At 33.7% G+C, this 23,351-nt stretch overlaps 1 protein-coding gene across 1 annotated transcript in view; it reads right to left on the bottom strand.

Annotated features, from left to right (window-relative positions):
- Positions 1-23,351, bottom strand: part of LOC114325824 (uncharacterized) — a 95,833-nt gene that overhangs the window by 28,354 nt on the left and 44,128 nt on the right. Inside the window, exons 11-14 of the mRNA XM_050646440.1 lie at positions 9,964-10,112; positions 5,415-5,602; positions 2,773-2,939; positions 1,043-1,207 (exon numbers count right to left, since the gene is read on the bottom strand). Coding sequence (XP_050502397.1) covers positions 1,043-1,207; positions 2,773-2,939; positions 5,415-5,602; positions 9,964-10,112 — 669 coding nt within the window. The remainder of the gene's footprint in view (positions 1-1,042; positions 1,208-2,772; positions 2,940-5,414; positions 5,603-9,963; positions 10,113-23,351) is intronic.

Genomic DNA, 23,351 nt, shown 5'->3' with positions numbered 1-23,351 from the left:
GATTTTAAAAAATTTGAACTTTTTTAAAAACATTTAGATTGCAAATTTATTATGCAAAATCTATTAGGTCGATTTTAATGAAATTTGGTGCACGGTTTAAGTATATTACAAAGAAGTTCCTAAGTGAATTACTAAGGTTCTAAGTGCCACCAAAGTGGTTAAAAACATTGAATAACAACAGGCGTATTTTGCCCGTTTATTTTGTATTTATTGCTATACTGCAGAAAAGGTAATACGTTAAGACATTTTTGATCAGTCGTATATCATACAAAATTCAATTATCTTTATTTTATTTCTGTACAACTTTGTTCCAAAACGAATCGTTTTAAAGTTATAAGCAAAGAAAGCAGCAAAAAATCGACGTTTTTCGAAATTTTTAAATATTTTAATTTTTTTATTAATGTTCCGGGCATATTTGGGAAGGAGCATAAGTCAATTATTATTACTGAAGGTGTCATCTAACTTTATCTGCAAAAATCCGAATGCCACCTCTCACATCCAAAAATAGACGTTTTTTCACAGATCCTTACTGGTCTAATACTGTTCATTGCTCAATCAATTATTTTGGGTTTCTTTCTTTTTGATCTATTGTTACTAATTTTGGATTATAGTTTTGTATAAAACATAGGCGTAACCAGGGGGGGTTTTGGGGGTTATAACCACCCCCCCCCCCATTGGGATGTACTTTGAGCTCTATACGCTTAACACCATACCCTTCAGAGACCTTCCAGTAGTTGTAACCCCCCCCTTTCGGGTAGTTGTAACCCCCCCTTAGGATCATCCTGGTTACGCCTATGGTATAAAAAAAAGGAATATCAAAGAAACAACAAATAAAATGTATCTAAGTTGACTAATGTAATGACCTATAATGTTCACAACTCATCAACATACTTATTACAAAAAATAAGAAATTTTACAATTTTAAAATAATACATAGACGAGTAACCTCGGAGTATAAGTTTCAGAGTAACATCAGTTTAATGAAAAATAACTACTTTAATAGGCATGCTTTTAACATTAACGTTAATGCTGTTTTACTCACTTCAAGAAAATATTTTTCAGCTATTTCTTCTCTATTTGTATCCATTGCTTCTTTTGCGTAAAAGAAAAAGTTGTCAATCTTCTTATATGTTGTCACAGGTTCCATTTCGTGACATATTAAATGGTTTACGGTTTTGTTCATTTTGGATATGAGAAAAACAAACACCTGAAAATTTAAAGAAACTCTGAGCGAGTTTTGGTTGTTTCGTAATTTAATAAAACAAATGTAAAAGTATCTTATGACTTTTTCCAAGTTTCTTATACTACTAAAATTGATACTAGCTTAGTGCGGGATTTCCTTCAGAAGAAATAAACAAACTGGCGGAATATAAAAGTCACACTGATACGTCTTCCATGTCACCTGGGAATAAGCATCATTGAAAGAGCTTATCAAATAGGGTCAATACAGTTGAGTCCGCGAATCTTTACCCGTGCGTCGTCATTTAAAGCATACGAAATAAGTCGATGATAAGTCGGAAATTGGAATTTACTAAACGCAACAAGTCACTTACTGTCACTTGCTGTTGCGTTTAGTAAATTTCAATTTCCGACTTATCATCGACTTATTTGGTATGCTTTAAATGATGACGCACGGGTAAAGATTCGCGGACTCAACTGTACGTATCAGACATCAGAAAGGATTGTAACAGCAAAGATAAAAATGAAGAAGGAAGACCTGAACATCATCGGATATAGATACGGCCCAGAAAATAACAAACCTCAAACAACAGCAGAAATATTTTATAACGAATTACAACAAGTAGTAGATCAAGCTAGAGGGAAGAAAACTGAGGGATTTTAACGTTCAAATAGGCAACCAAGTAATACCCGGAATTAAGCAAAATTATAACGAGAATGTTAAAAACGAAAATGGAGAACTGATGATAAACTTCTGCACGAATGACGAACTTAAATTAAATAACACATTCTTTTACCACAAAGACCAACACAAATAATATACATTCAATAACACCCGTGGACAAAGATCTATGATGATAGATTATATATTAACACACAGAGATATATTTCTTCTTCTTCTTATAGTACCGACTTCACTAATAAAAGTTTGCTATAACCATTACAAATTCGTCTCTAAACATCCATCAAAAATAATATAATCGACGTAGCATGCCTTAACTTAACATCAGATATCGGTAGCGGCCATAGCCTAGTAGTTCAGAGAAATAAGGAAGAAAATATCCTGTTGGTGACACAACCCCCTTCAGGCTGAAACTAATTTTTTTGAGTAGTATGGACATCTATAATAATAACCTATATGTTTCCTGCAGCCGATTTTGATGATATACATAATTATAAACAAATTAAGATCAAAAAACGGTAAATTTTCGCTTTTTTCGTCTATTACCAAAAAGTTAAGCATTTTAAACAAATTTGAGAGTAAGAAACTCATAAATCGTATAAAAAACTTCAATATGGCGTTCGCTGAATATGTCTATCCTTATTGGTTGCTTAGAAAATTGCAAAATAAATTATAAATTTTGAGTTTTTATAAATATTCATAACTTATGTAAAAATTAACCTAGAACCTTCTTATTACACGGAATGCTGAGACTTCTGGTGCTTAAATCATACCCTAAATTTCAAAGCAATTAGCATAATAGTTTAAAAGTTATTTAATTTGTTTATCCCAAATTCGTTTTTATAGGGCGGGGGCTCGCAAAAAATAATTTACGTCCTACGTCCTTAATCTTGTATGTCTATCATACTTACATTACCAATAAATTGTTGATGTTCTTTAATATCTTTTCCATTTACGCGTTGAAAATCTTTACTAATCATTAAAGATGTAGCTTTTGTAATAGAATGTACATATGACTCATAAATTCCTTCATGTTTAAGAAACTCTACAAATCTGCCGGCAATTTTCTGGGACGATTCTAAAACCAATATCTCCATTATTTAAATTATCTGAGAAAATGGAAAAAGGCTTTGAAAACTTAAACCAAAATCAATCCTATCGACTATCGATGTATCTAATGCCTGGTTGCACCAACAGATCTTAAGCTCTTAAGGCCCGGCTCAAATTGAACCTAAGCGAGACACAACCTGCACCGGCTAACTGCGTAGACAGTTCTGCGCATCCTACTATCAATGCATTCGTTCGCAGGTCTCGCTTGGGAACGTTTGTCATCGGCGTACAGTTTTCTTGGGCCGTGGGACGCGTGACTCACCGCCAGATGTTTATTTTTACTTGTTTTTGTTTGCGAGATGGACTTATCTGAAATGAATACGGATGGTACCTAAGTACAATTTATTATGATAAATAAAAATATTAGCATAGTCAACACCCCGAGTGAAAACTGCGTTGTCTTTGTCATTAAATTCTGATAACTTTGGTAGACTAAATAAGAGGCGATACGAAATTAATAATCAAAGTTATGCCTTTACAAAAACACATTATTAGAAAAATGAGGTGAAAAATTATTCATGTTACTTAAAACCGTGATCGATAAAATATCGTATTACCCTCAAATTCAAGTTGTCGGCATATTACATTTTTGTTTATTACATATTACATTTTTATGCTTAAAAATTAAAAACGAAATATGCAGATAGTGTTATTTTTTATGACCGATCAGTAGCGGAGGGATTATGAATTATTATGACCTATAGTAATTGTAAATGATTGCGATCCTGCAGTAATTGTAAATGATTGTGATCCGAGCAATAAATTGAGGAATATGAGTTATGACCGAGCAGTAGGGGAGAGATTATTTTAAATATGTGGGTATTATGTGCAGAAATAAAATACTCAGTGTAAGATATCTTTTTATGCACCCGCTTATGATCAAATTCGATGTTTTCGAAAGTCATACGGCTACGACTTCTAGGTACGTGTAAGATATTTTTAAAACGTTACTAGTTACAAGTACGGAAATACCGATTTTACATTGCCTACTCAATTCAGTACGAGGATCAGATACATCAGTATTTTGTAATCAGTATTTTTACTCAGTACCACTGAGAACCGGTATCAAAAGTAACCGTTACATGTCCGCACTGATATTGCCCGTCTCTATTCGCCACGTCGATGGCCAACGGTTGAGTTGGCTTGTGTTCAATATGCGGTGCGCTAGAAAAATAAATGCACGGGTCACCCGTCCCGCCGGCGCAGGTTGTGTCTCGCTTAGGTTCAATTTGCGCCGGGGCTAAGACGTGTCATAAACTCAGCTTACGAAACATACGCGTTGCACCATTGAATCTGAGATCAATTTTCAGCTTGCCATAATGGATTTCTACGTGGATTGCATCTTAAACTTCGTCTCATAAGAATCGTCTCATGCCTGGTAAGAATCGAAAATTATGGTGCAACATAAGTGAGACTTAAAGCGACCTTATGTATAAGCTGAGCTGGGCTAAGCTGGAGCTTAAGATTTGTGATTTGTTGGTGCAACCAGGTATAATTTACTTAAATTGATCTGGCACTAACATTTGAACATTTGAAGTGATCTTGGATGAACTTTTAAAGCAATTTTTTAAATTATTATTCTTATTAATTTTAGTAAATAAATGTATCTACTATTTAATTGTATAGTGATTTATTTTATTTTGCATGCACAGTTTATTTGATGTTATGAGGCATATGTCGTCAGTAAATTCTAGGTCCTCTTTGTTATATAATCTCAATTTTAGTCCTGTTCTTTTATTTTCGGTCTGCTTCATTATCCAGTCTATTATTACTACGAACAGCGTAGGTGACAGAACGCATTCCTGTCTACGCTCTTTTTAATACTCATTTGTTCGGACTGACAATCTATCGTACCTTGGAAGAGCCTTTTATGACTTATAGGACAGAAATTTGGCAGATCACGAAAAAAGATAGAAAAAGAATAGAAGTAGTAGAAATGGATTATCCAAGGAGAGCGTGTGGTATATCCAAAAGAGATCACATCAGGAGTGAAGATTTTCGAAGGAGGACAAATACCGTATATTCCAGTGTAGATAAAATTGAAACGAGACAACTATTTAGTGAGGTATGGTCACGTGAAACGAATGAATGAAGATAGATAGCCAAAGAAAGCTTTATATTACATACCACAACAAAGAAGAAGAATGGGAACGCCTTCAGTTGTTGCCTGGGAAGAAAATGTACGGCACATCATGGGAGATAGAGCCATCAAAGAAGACGAATGGATGGACAGAAAACGATAGCGGTCGAAATGCGAGAATCGGCAGAGGCTGTAGGAACCTCGCTTATAGATAGATTTGTTCGGAGAGTTCATCATCGTGCTCAATTCTTGCAGTACATTGTTCCTAAAGGAGCCTTTCTGTCCTTATGAATTTGACTGATATTCTGTATAAATACTTACAAAGTTCTTTAACAATACTCTTGCAAAATGTTATTTACTTACCCTTTCGTGTTAGACATTCTGCAGGTTTCATACAGTTCTCGTTGCTGAATGTCAAAAATTTATCATTCAAATCAAATATCATTGCATTTAATAACTCATTGTAATAATCATATGACATGCACTTCGATAGCATAGATGTGGGGTGCAAATCAGAATTTTTTTGTTTCTCTTTAATTAACATTGATAAACTACAAATAAAAATTAAGAATTAACTATCAAGCTTACTAGTCTGATAAATAACCTTTTTGGAAAAGAAAAACATGTTGTTCTAGAAAAATATTTCATTTTATTTGATATAGGTAATCTCCTTTTTAGTTCAATACAAAGATTTCTGCAATTTTCCAACTTGTTTTATGGTTTTCGAATTAAATGAAGACACATTGAGAGAGCTAGGCGTTCAAGACGTAGGTAGTGAGATGGACAAGAGCGCGACGACGCATGTGGAGGGACCACGTAGATCGGATGAACCCTGAACGTATGGCGCATTGGGCGAAAACACAGAAGCCCAACACCAAGCGACCCATAGGAAGACCCAAAAAAACGATGGTACGAGAGCTGGAGCTCCGAATCGCAGCAGAGATTGTAACAAAAGAAACAGGACATAGCAATATTAAAAGAAGAATAAGAAGTAGAATGATACGACTCTAAAAACTCTCTTAAGATAGGTGTTTTTTTCGTCAACTATCTCTTCGTTCTGAGAAAAACCGAGAATCAACTATTATAATGATAAGGAAGGTAACTTCTTCTTCTTCTTCAGGTGCCATCTCCGCTACGGAGGTTGGCAATCATCATAGCTATTTTAATTTTTGAGGCAGTAGCTCTAAATAGTTGTTTCGAGCTGCATCCAAACCACTCTCTCAGGTTCTTCAACCATGAAATTCGTCTTCTTCCGATGCTTCTTCTGCCATCTATCTTTCCCTGCATTATGAGTCGTAGGATACCATACTTCTCGCCCCGCATCACATGTCCGAGATACTGTAGCTTCTTTTCTTTAATTGTAAGTTCAACTTCCTTTTCTTTACCTATTCTTCTCAGTACTTCATTGTTTGTAACTCTATCTACCCAGGAAACCCTCATAATTTTTCTATAGGTCCACATTTCAAAGGCGTTAAGTCGTCTCATTGTCTCTACATTTAACGTCCATGATTCCACTCCATAGTATAGAACACTGTAGACGTAACATTTTGTTAGGCGTACTTTAAGAGCTAATGTTAAATCTTTGCTACATAGGACCTTTTTCATTTTTATAAAATTAGAACGTGCTTTTTCGATTCTGTCTTTTATTTCTGCAGTGTAGTCATTATTTTCTGTTATAAGTGTTCCTAGGTAAGTGTACTTTTTTACTCTTTCGATCTGCTGGCCCTCTACTATCAAGATTTCGTTAGTATTATGGTTGTTTTTACTAATTTTCATAAACTTCGTCTTTTTGATATTGAGAGAGAGTCCGTACTCCCTACTACACCTTACTATTTTACTCATGAGTCTTTGCAGGTCTTGTAAACTATCGGCTATTATTACTGTATCATCTGCATATCTGATGTTGTTAACTAAGACTCCATTTACTCTTATGCCGACTGTTTCATCTTCCAGAGTTTCTCGCATTACCTCTTCAGAATAAGCGTTAAATAATAGAGGTGATAGTATGCAGCCTTGCCTGACTCCTCTCTTTATTTCCATTTCTTCAGATGTTTCTTTTTTAATTCTTACTATTGCTCGCTGATTGTAATAGAGGTGTGTTATTAGTCTTAAATCTCTTTCATCTAGGTTTTTATTTTTTAGGATTTCCATGAGTCGATCATGTTTTACTTTATCAAACGCCTTATTGTAGTCTATAAAACAGACGTAAAGAGGATGGTTAACATCCAAACATCTCTGTGTCAGCACGTTGAAGGAGAATAATGCCTCTCTGGTACCCATACCATTGCGGAACCCATATTGAGTGTCACTAATATCCAGCTCCAGTTTAGAGTGTATTCTGGCGTGGATAATTTTCAATAGAATTTTCAAGGTATGTGACATTAAGCTTATGGTTCGGTAGTCACTGCATTTTTTTGCATTCACCTTCTTTGGCAAACACACAAAGGCTGATGTCAACATTTCTCTAGGGATGATTCCAGTAGTATAGATAGCGTTGAACAGTTCTACTATTATGTCCAGGTTTTTCTCGTTGACCAACTTTATCAGCTCGCTAGGCAATTCATCTGGACCAGCAGATTTATTGGTTTTCATAGAGTTTATTGCCTGACTAACCTCTGATTTGGTTATCTCTGGGCCTACATCTCCCGTTTGGCTATCTACGGATGTACTGGCTTCTCTCTGGTCATGAAATAGTTCCTCGATATACTCTTTCCATCGTCGTAGTTTTCGTTTTGTCTCCATTATAATATTTCCATTTTTGTCGAGCAATATATTTGAGGTTCTTCTATTTCCTATTCCGGCTAGTTCTTTGACTTTTTTATGTAGGTTGAAGTTGTCATATGTGTTTTGCAGTTCTTCTATTTCTTTACATTTTTCAGAGAAGTAGGTTTCTTTAGCCTCCCTAATTTTTCTTCTTATTTGGTTTTGAAGCTGTTTATAGCGGGTCTTATTAATGGTTTTGTTTTTTCTTCTTTCATTCATCAAGTCTAGAATTTCCTCCGTCATCCATTCTTCTTTCTTACATTTGGTTGTAGTAAGTACTTTCTTACTTGGTTCTAATATAGAGGTTTTGAAGAATTGCCACTGCTGTTCTACGTTGCAATTATTTCCTGGGTTTCTGTCTAGATTTGTGTTGATTTCGTGTTTCAGATTTTCTTTTGTTTCTTCTGACTTTAGTTTCTGTATGTTAAGTTTATTGTTGTTGCGGCTTTTTTGCGTCTTTTTTAGTTGAAGTTGAAACCTAGCAATAAGAAGACTGTGATCAGAGGATACGTCTGCTCCTGGATATGCCTTTACTGCCTGAATTGAGTTTCGATATCTGTGCTTTATTAGGATGTAGTCAATTTGATATCTGACAATTTTGTGCTCTTTGTCAGCTGGTGATTTCCATGTATACAGGTGGTAAGTAAGGTAACTTACCAACAAAGAGGATATCCTGTTACGATGGGTAGGGCACTTTCGAGAATTGCTGGAAGGGGACCCTACTAACAACATACAGCTGGAATACCGAACTGAGGAACTCGTGGAAACCCCCTCGGTAAAAGAAGTGAAAATATCTATAGAAAAACTAATGAACCACAAATACCCAGGCAGCGATGGCATCCCAGCAGAGTTATTTAAGCATGGTGGAGAGCAGATCACCAAGGTGATGCGAGAAATTGTTTGTAAAATTTGGTCTGAGGAGCAAATTCCTGAAGAATGGAGTTTAGGCCTAATATGCCCGTTACACAAAAACAGAAACCAACTGGAATGCAATAATTACCGCGGAATAACTCTTCTAAATACAGCGTACAAGATATTGTTAAACATTTTACACGAGATATTGAAGCCATATACCGAAACGTTTCTAGGAGAATATCAGATCTTTTACCAGATCTTTACACTACGACAGATCCTCGAAAAAGCGCAAGAGTTTAACATAGATATGTACCATATCTTTGTTAAGACCAAGTCTTTACAACGCTATGAATGAGTTAGGAATTCCAAAAAAACTCATATGTTTGATAAAAGTGACAATGGCGAAGATGCTATCAGCAGTAAATATCAAAACGACTCGTCAACCCCATTTGAAATACATAGGGGGTTAAGGCAGGGAGATGCGCTGGCGTGTCAGTTTTTTACTGTAGCTTTAGAAAAAGTTGTACGAGACGCTAATTTAGATAGCAGGGGAACAATATTTAATAGGTCAGTCCAAATTCTAGCATATGCAGATGACGTGGACATTATAACAAGAACCAGAGCGAGAGCTGCGGAAATCCTAACTGATCTAGTAGCAGCAGCAAAACAAATGGGTTACATATAAATCAAAATAAAAATAAATTCATGGCGACTAACACAAACACAAAAGCTGGAAATGTTGACGCAGATCCAATCATCAATGACCAAAACTTCGAAGCGGTCAAAGAGTTCATATATCTAGGGAGATCGGTTAACCCCAATAATAATACATCTGAGGAAATAAAAAGTCGGATAATAATTACAAACAGGTGTTACCATAGTCTATCGAAGTACTTAGCTCGCCATGAGCTGTCAGCGGTCACAGATGATGATAATGATAACAAAAACACAACAACTGGTCAAGGATATTTTAAGGGCTGTAGCCCCACGATGGTGATGGTGATAATGATGATGATGATGGTGATGATGATGATGATATGTGACAGATTATCAAGAAAAATATTGTCAAATTTTTAAAATTATTAAGCTAGTTTTAATATACAGATCAAATATAAGGGTATTTCAAAATCTATTTTAAAGCACATATATAAAGTCGTTAAAAAACAAGTTCTGACGCAGACTGTGCACAACTTATAATCAACCAAACAATGAGAATGTTAACCAAAAAATAGTATTTTTACTCAAAGAGATTACAAAAGCAGAAATAAACATTTAGATAGCACAATATACTAACTCCTCTTGTACATCTTCAACCTTTTTCGCTTGCACCAATGGATTCGACATCTCGAACGTAACTACTACAAAACAAGGTTTCCCAGCTTCATTATACACTTGCACACTAGGTTCAGGTTCTGGAGGAGGCGCAGGCTTTGGAGGAAGTAACTAAAAAATACAAAAGCTAGATGTTAAACATATTTATGATATTTTGCTTCCTCTCTTACACCTTGTAAAAGAGAGCTAATATTACAATCACTATGGCAGTAAAGATATTAGTAGATATGTGAATATAAGCTAATTGTTCTAAAGCTATTTTCTTGTGGCATTTTTGTAATTAATATTTTTTGTATTTTGACAACGACATCCGATTTGGACGTCGAAAAGTTAATAAAATCATTTTTTTAATAAAATTGTGGCTTATTTCCCATCAAAACTAGTTAATAAGCTAATTCACTCATTAATTAAGCATTACAATCCCTATGGCTTGTAGCTGACGCCATGGCGTTTAAAATCCTATTATTGGATGAGGTGGATCCCAAAACCAGGAAAAAAACTAGAGGAATTAACATCATATAGGCCAATAAGTTTACTGCCTGTGCTTTCCAAAGTGCTGGAAAAATTAATAATGAAAAGCATCAAGCCAATACTAGATAGTAAAAATCTCATACCAGAACATCAGTTTGGGTTTAGACAAGAACATGGAACCATAGAGCAAGTCCATAGACTAGTAAAACATATCAGCAACGACTTTGAAAATAAACGATATTGCTCAGCAGCGTTTCTTGACATAAGCCAAGCGTTCGATAAAGTCTGGCACAAAGGCCTACTATATAAACTAAAAAACCTATTGCCTCATCCGTATTATGAACTTCTAAATTCTTACTTATCTGACAGATTCTTTTCAGTTAAATACCATTCAGAATATTCAGAATTACACCAAATAAAATCAGGAGTACCGCAAGGTAGCGTGTTAGGCCCAATGCTGTACCAGCTTTTTACTGCAGATCTACCAACTTCAAGAACTACAATAACAGCAACCTTCGCAGATGACACTGCAATACTCGCCTCACATCATGATCCAGTAACTGCCTCAAGAAACTTACAAGCCAGCCTTAATAATATCCAAGCATGGTTAAAAAAATGGAAAATTCGAGTTAATGAGACCAAATCAACCCATGTTACCTTTACACTAAGAAGAGGTATATGTCCAGCAGTGTTATTAAATAATCAAATGATTACTCAGAGAAATGAAGTCAAATATTTAGGTTTACATCTTGACAGAAGATTAACATGGAGAACACATATATTTACAAAACGAAAACAATTGGGTCTCAAACTAAGACAACTTTACTGGCTTATTGGCAGAAAATCACAATTAAATCTCACAAATAAGCTCTTAATATATAAAGCCGTACTGAAGCCAATATGGACGTATGGAATTCAATTATGGGGTTCTGCTAGTAATTCAAACCTAGAAATCCTACAAACATTCCAGAACAAAGTTCTTCGAATTATAGTCAGTGCTCCGTGGTATGTTTCGAACAACATAATAGAAAAAGACCTACAAGTTCAATCCGTAAAAACTGAAGTCACAAAGTACAGTGAAAAATACAAAAACAAAACTAGTGCTCACTCTAATCATTTAGTGCGCGAACTGTTTAATGACAACGATGAAGTGCATCGACTAAATCGTTTTAAGCCTACAGACTTATTAAACAGATTTAAATAAAATTAATTAACATTTACCACTACATTATTAACTTTGTTTGTTAATTATATGTTAAAGGAAGCCTCTCACTGGAGAGAATTCCTACATGTCATTTGTTCTTCTGATAATTGTCATAAAATTTACTTATTGTTACGAGTGATAACAGATTGTAAATTAAATGGAGCTTAAAAAAAATTGAATGAGGTGGATTACTCGTCTGTCATTTATAGCTTGCTGTGCGTCTTTGCTGCTGTCGTGACTCTTTTGTCATTTCTTCCTGTCCTTGCACTGAACTTTCCAGTCTTTCACATTCATCATTGCTCTTACGTCTTTTTCTACATCATTCAGCCATCTCCTTCTAGGTCTTCCTCTACACCTGGACCATAGTGGTATCTAGTTAGTTATCCTTTTCAACATATTTGATTTCAGGCGTCTCTGTAATATGTCCTATCCATTCTAAGCGAAGAGATTTTATGTATCTGACTATATTTTCTCTCTTTAAATTTCTCTTTAAATTTTTCTGAAAAAAATTACATTGTTCTCCATATAAGTGAATTTTATTTTCATAAATTTGAATGACATGGCAACGTAGCCTAGAAGAACTTGCTGTGACTGTGGAAATTTAACCTAATGACCCCTTGTTTATTTACTTAAGGGTGTGATTTTTGGGGTTGTTGACATCGTAGGTACCTACCTGCAAAATAATGGATATTGGTTTGGTTGATATTTACATTATTTTACCTACCAGATGCAACTGACCTACAAACCTACTTTTTTAATATTTAGATTTTTGAGTTGCGCGTTGTTGCGAGACTTCAATTTGCATACCGTAATTTGGGGTAACTTGAGACACTTTTTAACTTAAACCTGAAGTTTATTACATACCGAGAAAAAATTAATGTTCAAAAACTATTTGAAAACATTAGTCGCATAGGTAACTATGATATGTTTATTGAATAATTCTGTTTATTTTGTCGTAAGTAGTTTTTCAATTTTTTTTTATGTCTGTCTCAAGTTACACACTAGAATGTGGTAACTTGAGACAGCCGTATAAATTCAACAAGTGACTCAAATTACGCCTTGATAGAGTAACTTGGGACACCGAAAATATAATTATAAAGTGTTTTGTTAAATTGAGACATTCAGAATATTTTTTTGGGTTAATAAAAAAGACAGAGAGCTCAAAACTTTTATTTAAAAACAATTAATTACAGCAATTTTAGATCGGGTACTGAAAAAATACCTCTATTATTTAGGGCTTTAGGCGGTTTAATACCACCTACAATGTCCTGCCAGCAATAATACAGTTCATCCTTAGGTTTGGGCCATTTCCAGTTTTCCCGTGAAGTCTTTGTCATTGCACTTATTATTGCGCCTTTATTGCCAATCTTTTCAATTACCCCAGGATAAAAATTTGAGTCGTAACTAACTATGACAAAGTATCCAACTTGTTTAATTATTGCCGTTATTTGCTGCAGATGATGTTTTTCCTGATAAGAGTAAATATTATCCTGGTCATTAGTCTTTTCAGTAATATTGTCTTCAATATTGTCAATCTATTTTGCTTGAAATGAATCCCAGTCATCATCTGAACTGTCGTCAAATACAACCTCATTGCAACTGTCTTCGTCACTTTCACTAGACATAATTACTTTACTTGTATTTTGCCTTTTCTTACTGGATGATGGTTTTTCTTTATTTTTTTCCATTAATTGGCTTCTTTTCTTTTTTTCTGGCTTTGGTTTGTCTTCCAAAATTACTATATCATCTTCACACATACCTCTACCAGCAGGAACATTCAATTTCTTTTTCTTTTGTTTTCTTAAACCATCTGTCTCTTTCCTTCTACATTCTTCTAAATATTATTGAAATGTAGTTACCCAGGCAACGGTATTCTCACTTTCTTTGCCATCCTCTACTCCCTGTTTACTTGGAAGCCTCTTCAAGACCTCTCCTCGATTTAGTGGAATTAATCCTGCTCCTTTAAATCAACTTATTACGTTTTGTGAAAGATTTTTCTCTCCCATTGCCTCCAGATATTTTTTTAATAAACGAGGAAATGTATCTTTTGGCACAGTTCCACGATTTTTTGTTTTCCAAGAATCTAAAGTTTCACGCCACTTAATTATAAGTGGGCGGAAAAATGCGACATCTAACGGCTGAGTAAGTCCAGTGCTATTTGGGGGAAGTAGGATGAAAATTATGTTGTTTTTTTACATTCCTCTACTATTATATATGGGGATATATGGCTCGCCAAATTATCCCCAATCATTACTTTTTTCTCTTCTTTATCTTGCTTCGAGAAATAAGGCAAGGCAATTTTTCGAAACCAATCTTCGAATATCCCCAAAGTGAACCACCCACTCTTAGTTCAATTATAAACTGTCCCCTTAGGGCCATGTTCGGTCCAGGTATTATAAAGATTCTCAGCTTTGTATGTTACATATGGAGGGAGAACTGTCCCGTCTCCGGCAGCGGCAAACATTACAGACGTACTTGACTTAGAAAAATCAATAATCCTTTCAGGATGTCGACACCCTCTTCTAACAACAACTTTTTTACGACCAGGATCGTCTGTCATATTTGTTTCATCATAATTAATGACAGAATGAGAAAGAACTCCCTCCATTGACTGATTTAACTTATCAAAGTAAATATTTATGGCGTTATGGTCGACTTTGGCTCGAGATCTCTTTATGTTTTAGCACATTTTATTACTCAAAGTGTTCTGGTGATGCTTCAAGAAAGACATGACAAAGTCTCTACCTGGCATGTTGTTTTTAAATCTATGTTCATTTCTTCCAGAACGGTCAAGGAATGCTTTGACAATGAGTCTAATATCGTATAGTGTGAGAGGAAAGCCCCAATCCCCAGCTGAACATAGACACATTACTAAAGCATTTTGGTCAACTTCATTTAAAACAAATGGTCTACCGACCTTTCCTCCGTTCTTTCCATTTATTGCTCTATTTATAGAACATCGTGGTATTCCAAATTTTTCTTCGGCTTTTCTCAAAGAAATCCCGGACCTAACAGCTTCCACTGCTTTATGAAGTTGCTCCTCCGAGAAATTTCGGTATTTTCTAGATCCCAAAATTCTTTTTTGGGTTCGAACCATACCTGAGCCTGAAACAATAATGAAAAAATGGTAAGTAGATAGGTAAGTAGGTAGGTAGGTAGGTAACTAGGTAGGTTAGAAACTAGTTTTTACAGTATCTAATTTGTGGTGGGGTAACTTGAGACAGTTGTCTCAAGTTGACCAAATCGACGAAAAATAATAGTGTATCCAAATTGTCTCAAGTAACCCCATCGTCTCAAGTTACCCCAAATTACGGTATCAAAATATATTTTAGTTTTTTGGTCAAATGGATCAATTTAGAAAAAAATGTTATAAGACTTTTTTGCTCTACATTGTGCCTTCTACCTATACCTTTAAGGAACGCACTATTTTCGGGGACACCCTGTATAAGAGATTAAAAATTTTGAAAATTTCGAAATCGGCCATTTTTAACCCTAAGTCGGACATTTAACTAAAAATTTCAATATTGCCAAGGTAGGTAGATATTCTTTAAATATTGATCGATGAAATCCCGAATAGTGCAGTCACTGAAGGTGGATATGAGCTATTACCTCCGATTTCGTTGAACCTCCATCGATTTGCATGAAAAGTGGTGAGTGGTTAGAGGATATCTCAAGGAACAAAGGTGACAATGGTGACAACTTACGCTTTTACCCTGGGGGGTGGATGCCACCCCTTCTCGGGGGTGAAAACTATTTTATTAAAAATAACCTCACAATTCGATAGAGGAACGAATTATAAGCAAAATTTGTTATATAAATTTATTAAAATAAATCAAAACTTTTTGAGTTATTAAAGATCAAAGATTTTAATTTTTCGTGAGAAAAATGTATGTTTTTAACCGATTTTTCATAAATAACTCAAAAACTATAAGTTTTTACAAAAAAGTTATTATTATTAAAATTGAGGCTAATAAAAAATCAAATAAACTCCTTGCTAGAAAAACCTTTCAATTTAACTAAAAGTGAGTTATAGGTAATTGAATGGATATTTCTATCGTCGAGTACCCAATTCTAAGTATTCAAGCTTTAATACCGGGAAAATAATGCATTTTATAACATAAACTTAATAAACATTTGTCAAAGTTCATAGAAATATCTATCAAATAAGCCCTCGAACAAGTTGATACCATTAAAATTTATGCACCAAAAATGTTGCAAAATGTATCTTTTAAAATTTTTTCCAAAAAATGTTATTGTTTTTTTGTAAATAACTCCGTTAACTTTTAAGATATCAGGTTCACCTAAAAACTAATTAAAAGTTGATTCGAAGGGCTATTTAAAAACGTCGAAGTTAGTCTTTTAAACCTCTTATTTTTTTAATAATAAAAGTAAAAAAATTACCAAGTTTTTTGTAAAAGGTATATATTAAAATACCCTAAATAAGGGTCACAATACAAAACGTTTTCGGATTAAGGAATCCATCATCAGTGTTTAAAAGCCCTAAAATTAAGTATAACCTAATTAAATGAGATAAAAGTTAAAATTGACAGAGGTTTTCAAGAACAAGAGGCCATACTTACAAAATTTGCATGCCTGAGCCACCAAAATGTATAGGGTAAAAACCCTTTAAATGTAAATCATAAAGTTATTTTACTTATTTATATAAAATTCATCAGATGTTATAGATAAACCTGGATGTTACCCAGGGCAACACAGGACTCTCCCCACGTGGTTGGAACTTTTTTTGGAGAAAACCTCACATATTGGATTTCAATGGCCAACTGACAACTGAATTCAAGAGCAACCCAAAATGACATTAAGAACTGTCAATGTAACCTAGTTGTAATATTACTTCAGCCACAACGTTAAAGATTATTTTGAATATTCAATCAAGCTACTCTAGTCTCATTTTCAATCAGATAAAAACAAAACAGTATTTCTATAATTATCATATCACTTTTTCTATCATTGTCCAATTTATGTTGGGTCGACTACCAAGCAAGTTATCAGTCATTAAACAATTATCATTTAATCAATACTCTTAAAATCGTATACATATGTACACATTACATACTATTTTGTGTTCCTAGTATAAGGCCTTTACCATTATTTGTCTAATCGTATTGATAATTTCATACCACTAATACAACTCTTATTGATATTGTTGACTGCATAAGTTCCTGTAACGTAAACATTTTATTTCCCTATTTGAATACTTAATTAATGCATTATTTCAAGGAAAAATTTTTCATATTTTGCGAACATCTTTTATTTTTAATATTTGTAAATTTGATACTGTTTTTTTATCTTAAAACATTCAAAATAATCTTTAACGTTGTGGCTGAAGTAATATTACAACTAGGTTACATTGACAGTTCTTAATGTCATTTTGGGTTGCTCTTGAATTCAGTTGTCAGTTGGCCATTGAAATCCAATATGTGAGGTTTTCTCCAAAAAAAGTTCCAACCACGTGGGGAGAGTCCTGTGTTGCCCTGGGTAACATCCAGGTTTATCTATAACATCTGATGAATTTTATATAAATAAGTAAAATAACTTTATGATTTACATTTAAAGGGTTTTTACCCTATACATTTTGATGGCTCAGGCATGCAAATTTTGTAAGTATGGCCTCTTGTTCTTGAAAACCTCTGTCAATTTTAACTTTTATCTCATTTAATTAGGTTATACTTAATTTTAGGGCTTTTAAACACTGATGATGGATTCCTTAATCCGAAAACGTTTTGTATTGTGACCCTTATTTAGGGTATTTTAATATATACCTTTTACAAAAAACTTGGTATTTTTGTGATTTATGGTATACAGCCAGCTACAGGAAGTTTATTTTCCTCGTGGATTTTAATAATAAAAGGTTAAATAGCCCCGGTTACATGGTTCTCGCAGCAAAATTGAAATTTAAAACGTTTCTATCTCAGTTATTTTTTACTCTACGGAAATAGAAAAATCGGTAAAGTATTTGGAACAGAAAAAACTAAAATTTAGTTATATGTCATTTTTTTACGTATATTGAGTATTTTTGGAGTTATTATCAAAAGAAAATGAAAAGTAGATACGATCATTTTAAAAATTCTGGTTTTTTAAATTATATCTTTTTTTCAAAAATATGCATTCTATACCGGTCAAAATTGTTGAAATCATTAACTATGTTAACCTAAAGAAATTCTTGTGAGGATTACTACCAATTTTAATTTTTGTGGAAATGGCGTATGTTTTATTTTTCACTAGTTCCTAAAAAAATCGAAAGAGTTCTCTTATTTTCATCATAACTTGCTTAATTTTGATGCTATTAACTTCTACTTGAGCTCATTTGATAGGTATTCCGAAGTAATTTGACAAATGTTTTACAAGTATATTCTATAAAATGCATCGTTTTCCCGTTATGAAAGCTTGAATACTTAGATTTGAGTACTCGTCGAAAAAGATATACATTCAATTACCCATAACTCACTTTGAAATAACATTAGTTTGGTTCTTTAAGTAGGGAGTGTATTAAATTTTTTATTATCTTTAATTTTGGTATAATTGCTTTTCTACAAAGGCTTCTAGTTTTTGAGTAATACGTGAAAAACTGCTTTAAAGCATGCATTTTTTTAAGAAAAAAAAATCTTTGATAATTAATAACTTAAAAAGTATTGATTTATGTTAATAACTTTATATAACAAATTTTGCTTAGAAGTTGCCCCTCTATCGATTTCTGGTATTATTTTTAATAAAAAAAATTTCACCCCTGCGAAGAGGTGGCATCCACCCCCAGGGTAAAAGCGCAAGTTGGCATCATGTCACCTTTGTTCCTTGAAGTATCTTCTAACTACTCACTAATTTTCATGAAAATCGATGAAGGTTCAACGAAATCGGAGGTGTAAACCTTCAGTGACTCCACTAGAAGAGTTTTTTTGCAATACAATATCGAAAACCCCTTTGTTTTTAATTGCTAATCAAGCGGGCGCGACACTGTAGTATAAGTGAGGACGTTTGAGTTTGCATAAATTCATTACCTCGAGAATGGGCAAATTTGAAGAGAAATCCTCAGACAGGTCGATTTTAATTCTTAAATCAGGACTTTTGGGCATATATATAGTACTAGTGACGTCATCCACCTGGGCGTGATGACGTAATCGATGATTTTTTAAATGAGAGTAGGGGTTGTGTGATAGCTCATTTGAAAGGTTATTTAATTCTCTATTCAGTAATATAAACATTATCATAATTATTTATACAGGGTGTACAAAAAATTTTTTCTTGTTTTTGTCTAAATTAATTTAATAAAAAAAATTTTTTTGTACAACCTGTATACATAATTATGTTAATGTTTATATTACTGAATATATAATTAAATAACCTTTCAAATGAGCTATCACACAACCTCTACTCTCATTTAAAAAAATTATCGATTACGTCATCACGCCCAGATGGATGACGTCACTAGTATTATATATATATATGCCAAAAAGTCCTAATTTAAGAATAAAAATCAACCTGTCTGAGGATTTCTCTTCAAATTTGACCATTCTCGAGGTAATGAATATATGCAAACTCAAACGTCCTCACTTATACTACAGTGTCGCGCTCGCTTGATTAACAATTAAAAAACAAAGGGGTTTTCGATATTGTATTGCAAAAAATTCTTCGGGATTTCATCAATCAATATTTAAAGAATATCTACCTACCTTGGCAATATTGAAATTTTTAGTTAGATGTCCTATTTAGGGTTAAAAATGGCCGATTTCGCAATTTTCAAAATTTTTAATCGCTTATATGTATAACAAAAACTATTAACCTAAGAGAAAAGTCACTAAAGACCTTTTCTGTTTGGAATGATTCAAAAAACCTAAAAAAGTTTTGTTCGATACAAAAAAAATAGTTTTAGGAAAAACCCCTAATCTTCCCCTCGCCTGGCAAGGTCTTAAGCTCTTCAGAATCGCCTGTCATTGTACACATTTCTTCTAAACGACTTACTCAAACACATACTTAAATTTAAACTTTACAGGAGAATGTTTATTTTTCCCCTAAACTATGCACTTTTCGATTCACCTGGTAGATACAGCACGGCTGATGCCTGCCAGGTCATGGTTTTTAGCCTTGGTGTGCTATGAATTATCACTATTCGCTCCGAGCGTTAACAAAGTGTCAAAGCAAAATCGACCGACCTGCTCATGGTGGCGGTTTTTTGAAATTTTATAAGGACGCTTTGTGTATGTTTAAATGAGACATTTAAAAAAATTTCGTGTCACGCTAGTGATATTATGTATTAATATAAACAGAAAATAAAAACGCACTATAAATTCTTCACTTTCCAATATTGATTATCAGTTTGATTTTGTATGCATAACCTCACTATCGCAGTTTATGTCAATAAATATTTATTAACGAAAAAGAAAATATTTTGTTGCACTATAAATTACAGTATAAATTAATAACTAATGAATTCTAACAATTGTATTCGGTTATTATCACTACAAAATAAAATATTCAAGTTTAACAAAATAATCCCATAAGACTCAATGTTAAAACGTCCTTACAAAATCTGACAGCGTATCACGTGACTGTACGTAGAGGGGAGACGCACGGAGCCAATACAAATTTCTAGCCTTACAGGACGACCGTTAGTCGGAGGGTTCACTAGCTCTTAGACCAGGGGTGGGCAAATACCTTTAAGCGCGGGCCAAAATGAAATTTTCAAAATGTCTTCCGGGCCGGAGGACTAGGGGAGACTGGGTAACAGTGAGACACTTGAAATATTTTCCCTCCTTTTCGCCACGTGGAGATATTATTACTTATGCATGCCTGCTGTATTTGCTGGTTACTGATTACTAATATGTTCGGCGGCCGTGCAGTGTCAGTTTAGGATTTATCGTGATAAAGTGTGTTTGGTGGGCACTAAGTAAAATAATACAGGGATTTTGAGAATTTTTTATAAAAGCATGTTAATTATTAAGATTTTTCTAGTATTACTATGACATTGTGTGTAGATTAGTAAACATGATTTCACAGTTTAGCAATGCAAACTAAGTTTTATAATAACAAAAATAATATTTTTTAAATTTTATGGCAAATGGGTAACAGTGAGACGGGGTACATTGAGACATGTCTCACTGTTACGCAGATGTTATAAAAAATTACATTTTGTATTTTTTTTTTCTAAAATTTTTAGTAAAAGGCATTAAGATGATATTGCCAAGGCCAGTTTGTTAACGTCATACTAAACGGCAAATTTTTTTTCATTAGAGACAAATTTCAATTTAATAAATGTACGTTATTTCCGATCCCTATTTTTTTTTAATAAATAAGTACTTTGTAACTTGAATTTGTTTTTTTATTTGTTTTATTTTTCATATAAATAAATATTTTGTAATTTAAATGTTTTTTTGTTTTCTTTCCTATAAATATTATACTGTCTCACTGTTACCCATGCATGGGTAACACTGAGACAAATGACAACTTGACCTTATGTGTCGAATGCAAACTAAACAAACCGAGCTATTTTCAAATTTGACTTTTTCTTGTGTAATGAACACATGTGAGAGTACAATCCTGAAGAAATTTTGTTTATACATGTCACAGTAGTGGACTTATGGTTAAATGAAAAAAAAGTGTCTCACTGTTACCCAATCTCCCCTATACCCTCTACGCACGCTGTGCACACGCGAATGTTTTTGGAGTTTTTCCGTGCCCAAGAAATTTGTTTGACAAAAATACTATAAATATCATTTTAAACCATTTAAACAAAGAATACCAATAGTGATGATGTCGACAAAATTGCACGAAAGATTAAAAGGTGCTTGCCGGATTTTTCAACGGGCCGGATAAAGTAAGCAAAAGGGCCGCAAACGGCCCGCGGGCCGGCTTTTGCCCACCCCTGTCATGATGCCTCCTCTACACATCGGCAGACGTGTCCGCGGACGGCATCTGCGTATGCATCCGCAGATGTGTAGATGGGGTAATTTGATCGTCTGTTGTTTACCTCGGACCTCTACGACGCATTAGTTTTCGCAGTGAATTCAAAGTAGATATTGCGTCACCCGAGAATTAACAAAGACTGAATGATTTACAGATGTGTACCTACAGATGTGTGGTCACCTCGTGATGATACATCGGCAGATGCATCCGCAGACGCGTCTGCCGATGTGTAGAGGAGGCATCAGACTAATACGTATTTTTGCGTTTCAGAATTCTTTCATCTGTTCTGTCGTTTCCAATCTTCCCTATTGTTAGTCCCAAGTAGCTAAAGGTGGATACAGTTTCACATTTATGGTTCTGTGTTATTAGATATTTCTGAGTTGTTGTGTCGTCCTTCCCTATCGTCATGTATTTTGTTTTGTGTCGGTTTATCTCTAGTTCTATTCTCTTCGCTTCCTTATCTAATTTTTCAACTGCTTTTATAAGTGTCATCTTCGTCTTCGATATGATGACTAGATCATATAGTAATTATGCTTTAATATATTAATTACGTTTTAAATGATTACTGTTCTATGGTAACAAGCTGAAAGAACCGTGACTTTGGTTTGCTTGGATATTATATAGAGCAGGTGGCAAAGGCAAAGCTTATTTGACTTCAAATCAGGCCCGAGACACTACACAAATTTCGGGCCCCTAAATATAATTATTTAATAACAATAATAACTTTTTTAAATTTATTAATTAATTTAATACAAATATAGTTGCACCAGAAAAAGAATAAATTTTTATTAACAATAAATAAACATTGTTTAAATATTAACTTTTAAACATGAGTAAAAATTGAATAGGTATAGAGTGCATTATTGGTATATTATTATAATATCTATAATAGATAACAATAAAAAAATTAATTACCAAAAACTAAAATATACCTATACAGAAATAACCTACAACTAATAGTTATTTATGATATAAGTGTTAAAAGTACACATTTAAGGCACGCATGTACACGTTTAAGTACACGTTTAAGGTCTTTACCAAAATGTTAACAAGCTGAATGTAGCGGATTTAACTAATAAATACTGGAAGCTAAAGAACTCGCCTCCACTTTGCGAGGCTTTTCGAGATCTGTCAAATTTTGACTGTGATTATAACGTGATTGATAGCTTTGGACTTGAAGATTTTCATTCTTTTTTAGATACAGTCAAATTAGTAAAACCAAGTTACCATGAAAACAGTGATATTAGCTCTAACATCTTAAGAATATTCTTATAGAATTGGCCAGACTCTGTAAATATATTATACAGATGCATCTAAGACGTTAGTTGGCACTGGGTGTGCCTTTTACATACCTGCTACTAAAACAGAAAAAAATGTTTAAGTTAGGCCATGATTTTTCTATCTTCAGTGCTGAAGCCATAGCAATTTATGAGGCCCTGCAATATTTTAAAGAATCAAAAGATATATCTGCAACAATTATTTCCGGTTCACTCTCTGTTCTTCTTGCTATTCAAACCATAGATTTTCCCAATAACAATTCAAATATTTATATCCTACTAATTAAGAAAATCATTTTTGAAATTCATAAAAATAAAAGAAGAGTGAACTTTTTATGGGTTAAGGCTCATATAGGACTAACGCATAATGAATATGTTGATAGTTTGGCTAAAAAAGCTATTGAGTATGGTACTTCAAATAATCGTAAGTTTTGCATATCTGATTTAGTTAACACTATTAAGCATCGAGTTAAAAATCAGTGA

This window comes from Diabrotica virgifera, chromosome 3 (genome assembly GCF_917563875.1).
Source record: "Diabrotica virgifera virgifera chromosome 3, PGI_DIABVI_V3a".
Lineage (NCBI taxonomy): Eukaryota > Metazoa > Arthropoda > Insecta > Coleoptera > Chrysomelidae > Diabrotica > Diabrotica virgifera.
This window is presented reverse-complemented; position numbering and strand designations above follow the sequence as displayed.